This window comes from Sturnus vulgaris, chromosome 3 (genome assembly GCF_052056855.1).
Source record: "Sturnus vulgaris isolate bStuVul1 chromosome 3, bStuVul1.hap1, whole genome shotgun sequence".
Classification (NCBI taxonomy): Eukaryota; Metazoa; Chordata; class Aves; order Passeriformes; family Sturnidae; genus Sturnus; species Sturnus vulgaris.
In genome coordinates, this window is record NC_142245.1 from 33,602,293 (window position 1) to 33,609,410 (window position 7,118).

General features: G+C 44.4%; 1 protein-coding gene across 1 annotated transcript; it reads left to right on the forward strand.

Annotated features, from left to right (window-relative positions):
- The first annotated feature begins 2,457 nt into the window (after positions 1-2,457).
- On the forward strand, positions 2,458-5,683 carry COX20 (cytochrome c oxidase assembly factor COX20). The gene is made up of 4 exons (XM_014878106.2): positions 2,458-2,690; positions 4,133-4,247; positions 4,389-4,452; positions 4,929-5,683. The coding sequence occupies exons 1-4, from the start codon at positions 2,658-2,660 to the stop codon at positions 5,068-5,070; spliced, it is 354 nt and encodes a 117-aa protein (XP_014733592.1). The 5' UTR covers positions 2,458-2,657; the 3' UTR covers positions 5,071-5,683.
- The last annotated feature ends 1,435 nt before the right edge of the window (positions 5,684-7,118 follow it).

Below are 7,118 nucleotides of genomic sequence, written 5' to 3' on the forward strand. Positions count from 1 at the left end.
ATGCCTGGCTTCCAGAAACAACACACTGTGCCTGTTAATGGAGGAAGGCATGCACACAAGGGCTTTTGCTGTACCACCTTCCCTGTATGCACACTGGCAGGATACAGTGGAAGATGCTCTGGGATGTGCCTCTGCTGGGCCAGGTGTACCAGGGCTGTAAATAAAAGTCGGTCCAGCTCTGGAAGCAAGTCACATTGGCAAGGCAGTGGGCATATTCCAGCAGCTCTCACATTCCCTGTGCGATCACCCTTATAAAGTACCACATGCTCACACAGCCTCAACCTCCTTTATCAACTTACAGGCTAAAACCTGCATTTCAGTGAGGTAGAAGTAGCTACCCTCGTTTTTATTTGAACCCAGGATGTGAAAAAGAAGACCCTAGTCCCAGAGCCTTCTGCATGACAGTAAAAGCAGCAGAAGTACGAGGCCCACACTTCAAGAGCCCCGCCCCCCTCAAGTGCTGGAGGACATCCCCCCCGTGCCTTCTGCACACCCTGGCATCTCAGGTCCCTGTGGGACACAAGGGAAGGATGGCTGCATTCTTCAGGCTACCCCAAGTGTCCCTATTCTCTTAAGCTAAGCAGGCTCTACCATCCTCACTCATTTGAAGCACTGACAAGCAGCCCTGTGTACTTCTAACTCCACAAAGGGGGACAGTAATTGATTTTGGAGCAGCTTCTGAAGGACAAGAAGTAGAGCTGTGAGGTGCAGCAGTAAAGCAGAGTAATGACCAAGTACCAAGGAGAGGGGGGGAAAGTTAGAATGGTATTGTTTATAGCAGTGTAATTTCTGTGATCTGGGTATTTGGGAAAAGGATAAATGACACTTAGGGAAAACCTCAGCCTATTCCTGACTATCAGACAGAAGAGGATCTATTTGTGTACTTTGCTCTCCACCATCTTAATTCTTTCAAGGCAAAAAAGATCCTTCAATTCTTTTACTTCAAAATATGAGCTGCTGCAGGCCAGGCTACCTCTTAGCAGTAAAAGCAGCGTCTCTTTTTCACCACTGTGCCCCTGTTCATCTCAGACATTTTCCAAGGGCAGATTATGTCAATAATTTTAGTTTTCGCATCATATAGCAAATGTCCTGTGTTTGCATCACTACATTAATAATATACATTAACTTTAGAAAGGCCAAACGACTCACAATTCAAGTGACTCCTACTGATCTTTTCAAAATGGATAGCAAAGGTATTGAACCAGTGTTCCGTGAATTCAGAGCTCTGCCTGCAATGTCTACAAAGATGACCAAACAGTGATAGATTGGGACTGTTGGGAAGGATTGAGATTTGTTTCTAATCCATGGGAGAGTTAAAACAGCACATGCAAATGTGCAGTAGCACTTTTCAGCTACTGAAACATGAAAATTGATTGTGATACATTGTTTCCAAAATCCCACAAACACAGGGGGAAAAAAAAGTAGAAACAGAAAATCCAAATGGTCATAAACTTCAGTGTGTGAAAAAGACCATTTTATTTAGCATAGGATGAAAAAAAAAAATCCAGAAACAATAATATTTAACAAGGTCTGAAGATATCTCATGCCTGGTAAGTCAGGACACACTATTTTTTAGATCAAAGAGCAGTATTACACATCTCTCATCCTTGTTATACTTCACTGTTAAGATGGAAAAGGTCCTAAATTGAACCTGCCCTGTAATTCGCTACCTAGCAGGGCGAGCCCTGTTTTCTTGTGGCAAAATGTATTTTTACAGTATCCTGGAGAACCTCGTAACACCTCTGTGCTAAATCACTTGGCACTATTTACCTTTTCTCATCCTTACTGCAGGTACACTGACGCACCTAAGGGGTCACTTCCAGCATGTCCAGGTGATTTAGCACAGGCTTACCCCGGTGAACCCCCTGCGGTTGTGCATGATGCTGCTCCCATGGCCTCACAGGGGGCCATTTTCCAGAGCACTTCTGATCCATCCTTCCTCCACCTCCTGCTTCCCGCTGCCACCCGGGACCTTTCGCCCAGATGCACACATCATCTTTCCCTGGTCCCATTCCAGCACCCCGGGATGCATCCGCTGACAATCATCTCTGCCCATCCGCGGTGGGGGATACACATCCCCACATCCCTCAGGCTGGCCACGGCCCACGGGAGATCCATAACCTCCTTCTCCCGCTAGGTGTTACCCGCTGAGCGCGCTGGCATCGGCCAGCCCCGCGCTTTCTCTTTTAGCTCTTAACACCTCGGTTCAGCCCGACCGCGGCAGGACCTATGGCGCCCGGGGTGCCGGAGCGTGGCTGCGCCGCGTGTTCCCGCCGGGAGCCGCGCGGATTCCCGGAGCGCTGAGCATTCCCGGGCCGCCCTCAGCCCCGCCCGGCCCAGGCGCGCGCCCGCGGCGGGGAGAGGGCGGGCGGCGCGAGGCGGGGCGAGCGCCGGAGCCCCGCCCCGCCCCGCCCCGCCCCTGCCGCGTGCCCGCGCGCGCGCGCCCCCCGCGCCGTGACCCATTTCGCCGAACAAAGGATTCGCGCTGGAATCTCGCTCAGCGCCGGGACCTAAAATGGCGGCGGCGCGGCCGCCCCCGCCCCTTCCGCGGGCGCCATAGAGACGGGGCGGGCGGAGCGGCCTCCCCTCGCCGCAGCCGCTCTGTACGCGGGCGCAGCCCCCGCTCGTTGGTGCGGACGGGAAGGCGTTGCCGCGGCATGGCGGGCGAGGGCGACTCTGAGCCGGGGAAGGTAATGGAGGGCGGGAGGGGCGGCGAGGGGCAAGGAGGAGGATCATGAGGAGAACGCTGATGAGGAGTGCGCGGCACGCTGCTGGCCGCGGCAGCCCCGCGCTGGGGACACCGGAGGTCATTGTAGAGCAGCGGTGACCGCCCCGCTGTCTCACCGCCCGAGGAAATAACTAGGGAACAATACACGGAAACCCACGGCAGAGCTGAGGCTCTGCAGGGCCAGGTGGGTGGGGCGGGTTTTGTGCTCCCCCGGTCCCTCCGTGGGAGTTTTCTCTTAGTGGGGGAACTGGAGGGTTCGTGAGGCCGGCGGTCAGCAGTGGCCAGACACATAACAAATAATGCCCAGCCTGGCAACAGGTGAGACGCTATTTTAAAAGGATGCATCACGCTGGATGTAGCAGGGGTACCTTCTTAGCCAACAACAGCAACGTATCAAGTGACTTCTTCCATATGAGAGCACTTGAAATTACTCATTAGGAGGTTCGACCAACATAGACCGCATCCTTTCTGTCTCGTTTGTACACAGGGACAGCTGATGGCTGTCCCTAGGGAGCATGGATAAAACTAACGATGGAGATTTCCATGCTTGCCATCCCCATTACACAGCGGCACAGGGACTTGTCTCACAGAGTTCTCTGCCGTCCACAAGCAGTTGAGCACTGTAGTACTCTCTCTTCAAAACCTACTTTGACCAAGTGGAATACCTTCACAACGAAATAAAACAATAAAACAATCGCCTTTGATGAGTTTTGGTACACATGATTTTTGCACACATGATTCTTCATGCTCTAGTGATTTAAGCACAATAGAACGAAGCGTGTTCTCACACCGTCGCTGACCAAAGGATTGATAGCAGAACAATCTGCAGGTGTTACTGAGAGGCAGCTGCCTTGACCCTGACCCATGTGCCCAGCCCCTGCCTAGGCATACGGTTAGGTCATAAATTAGTGGTTTATAAATGTTTTTATTCATAATTCACAATAAAGTTCTCCATTACATGTTCATTCTCCCGTAACTGAACTTTTTTCAGGCATATTTACTGTTTCAGGTACTAAAATTATGTGGCATGACTAACTGCATACTTGATTGTAACCTTCCTTGTTTGTTGTGATGTAACAAAAAAACTGGATTCTTAAGGGCCTTCTCCCTTCCTTTTTTGTAAAGGTAAAAAACTGAAGTAGTTCTTTTTTAGTATTCAGTAGAAAGGATGGGTCAACAGTTTTGCACAAAAAGTAATAGTTAACTCTTCCAAAGACATTCCTGATATATCTGTAGCTGTTCACTTTTGGTCAGCTGTAACCCTGGATGCAGTAAGTTCTCAACTGGTTATACTTGACTACTAGGATAACAAGTCAGTTTTACAGTGGAGTTGGCATCATAGACTTCTACAAAAGTGATTTTTTAAATTTATGGTTGTTTTTTTAATTTTGTTTTGTCTTACAGTCCTTTAAACTTCTGGGATTTCTCGATGTTAAAAATGTCCCGTGTGCACGAGAGTCAGTGCTCTATGGCTCCCTGGGGTCTTTAGTTATGGGTCTTGGACATTTTTTAGCAACTAGTAAGTACTTACTCCTCCTGGGTTTTATATATTGTTGCAAGAAAAAAATAACTTATATTTGCTGTTAGGTGTTATTAATAATGGGAAATCATACATGTTGTTTTCTCTAACTTTTCAGAAGATTTTTTGTTTTTCTTTCAGGTAGAGTTAGAAGATCTTGTGATGTTGCAGTTGGTGGCTTTATTTGCACAATGTTAGGATACTGGTACGTAAAATGCTTCTTCAATTTTGACAGGCCTATGTTGGCTGAATAGTACAACATGAATACAACATGATCCCTGTGTTTCAGTTTTCAGAAACAGTGTTTCATGTTGGTTTTGAAATCACAGCAAAAAACCTGCCTAGCAAAGCGTCCTCTTCTTTCTCCCCAAAATACTTACCTTCTTTAAGTAAAAGAAAATATATAAATGTGTTTGAATATTTGTTAATATATATATTTTAAATACTTTCTATTGTTTCTTGTATCGTAAGCGATCAACTCCCCCACTTATTTAAATTTTTCTTAATTCTTTTTTCCTTTACATACCCCATCCTTGTGTCCTAATTCCAAAGGCAGCATGCTGAATTTTACTAGCTTTATCACATGTGGTTGCAACTTCTCAGCTGCCTGAATGACTCTGGTTTGATACTGCCACTCATATAAAGCAGGGAATTGTGATTTCTTTTCATCCCCTCGTCTAGGTTTTACTGCAGGTTCAACTTGGCCCACCAAAGGATCCAGCAAAGAATGCTTCAAGAAGGAATGAAAAACAGAATTTTGTATGAAGGCAGTTATCTTGATCCAGAAAAGGAACAAACTGGCAGTGAAAGAAGCGATTCATAGGTTTCTCTGGAGGAGTTGTGGTTTAATACATCTTTGGGAAGAGGTGGTCGAAAAAACAGTCAGTCTACACTGCAAGCCTGTGACATGTCTAAAACTGGTAAATCATGGTTTTCCTAGCAAATTTGAGCAGGAAGTTTATAGTGAATCTGTTAAGTCTGTACAAGCCTTGCTTTGTTTCATGTATGTATGTATGTGACTGCACACATTTGGAATGATGTCCTGTTAAACATCTGGAAGCTGATGTGTTCTCTTGCAGGGTCTCAGAGGACTAACGACAGTGATTTGGGACTGCTTTAACTTCTGTTATAAACAGAGTGTGGTTTGTTTTAGCAAAGTTGTAATTACATCTCATTTAAATACAGGAAAATATTTCCATCACCTGTGGAGTTAATGTATCCTTCAGTGCTATTATTAACAGTACTGTTTGTAAAACAGGAATATTTAAGCAGTATAAGAGAAGGCTTTGCTTGTGCAAGATGGATGATAGCAGCAACCTTTGTAAGATTTCATCTGCAGGATAAGCAGATAGCTTACATACACTGTGAAGCTGAAGGATTTCCATCTTTGTTCTGTTTGAAACTATGAATAAAATCACACTTCAGAGCAGTCTAAACCATGTAAGTAAATTATTTTTTACTTCATTAAAAATCGCACTTCCCTACTATTTGTGGAATAATAACCTCAATTATTTGTAAGTAGCAATTTTTGTTTTTTTCTTTCATATTTTTCTTTAAAGGCATGTTCTACTTAACTATTTCACTGTACATTTTTCAATTAAAAGAAATACCACTACATAATTTCAAGGAAACCATCTTACTTGGAAATGCAGTGTTAGGTCTGTCTAATAGTATATTGGTAAAAAGATGAGTGATGACATCATACTCCTTTCTTGCTTCTATCTGCACAAGTGACGAAATGTTTTTATTTTTTTATTTAATGATTTATGATTTATTATGCTGTAAGCACTTTCTGGTCTAAAGGCATTTCACCAAGCAAAAATAGTCCTTTTCCCCCACCCTGTACTTAGTCTGAGGGTTTGTGATCTGTTGTTAACTCACATTGGTGCAGAGAGGTTTGGGAATCCAGATGTAAACAGCAGTATTGCTCCATTTATTTATTTGGAAGTATATGTGAGCACTAAACAAACATGCTGTTTACTCTGAGAAAATTAAGCTTTTACCTTCTGTGGATTAGCCTCTTAAAAGAAGAAAAGAAACCTATATACTCTAATTCCTTTTTGCCCCTCTATTCCTCATGTTTCTTCTGGAAGAAACAAAGATACATTTTATTGAGGACATAGATTTCAATATTTTATATAAAAAGTCTTCAGAAGAACTAATGCAATGAATCACTTCCTGTCCTCACTGCAAAATCCAAACTGAGAAGTTAATTGGTAGCTAATTCAGAAGAGAAAAATGTTTCCCCTGGTTCTCTGTGGGATGAGGGGCCAAGGAGACGGAAGGCTCACTCTCCTTGGGATGGGAGCTGTTGCTTCGTTAAGTCCTTGGAGCAGCAGTGGGAAACAGCGAGCCATGAAGCTGGGCTTAACAAGCTCCTCTTTTAATACATGGTTGAGTTCTTTCCTATCTGACCTAAGAAAAGAAAGTGCAACCTAAGCAGGGGGTCTTTTGGCTGCGAGGTTAGAGGTCAGTTGGGGGGTTTAGGCAACAAAAGCACAGGCATGAAAATTTACTCTTTGGCAAAAAACAGTTGTAGAGAAAGAAGAGGAGGGTGTTTTGTGCTGATGGGAAAAAAGTTAGCATGTGCATAATGGCATCCTTCAAAACACACAAATACTGTGACTGGTGAGAAAACAGAAGCAGCATTACGTACGATATGGTGTAAGTCAAAAAAATCTTGGGATAATTTCAGCATTAAATCCTCTCTGATGTTAATTTGTGTTGATATAAGTTACTGCATTTAAGGATATTAGCCCAACAGCAGCTTAATTACAGTTTTAGCAATAACTATGAAATGCTAGATGTATGTGCATTGCATAGATAACCCACCTAATACTTCTGCTTCACTGTTCAGAGTATAAAATGAGC

Coding starts and splice junctions, on each gene's coding strand:
- COX20 (XM_014878106.2), top strand. CDS start 2,658: ATGGCGGGCGAGGGCGACTCTGAGCCGGGGAAG. Junction 2,691..4,132: donor GCGACTCTGAGCCGGGGAAG/GTAATGGAGGGC, acceptor TTTGTCTTACAG/TCCTTTAAACTTCTGGGATT. Junction 4,453..4,928: donor TGCACAATGTTAGGATACTG/GTACGTAAAATG, acceptor CCCCTCGTCTAG/GTTTTACTGCAGGTTCAACT.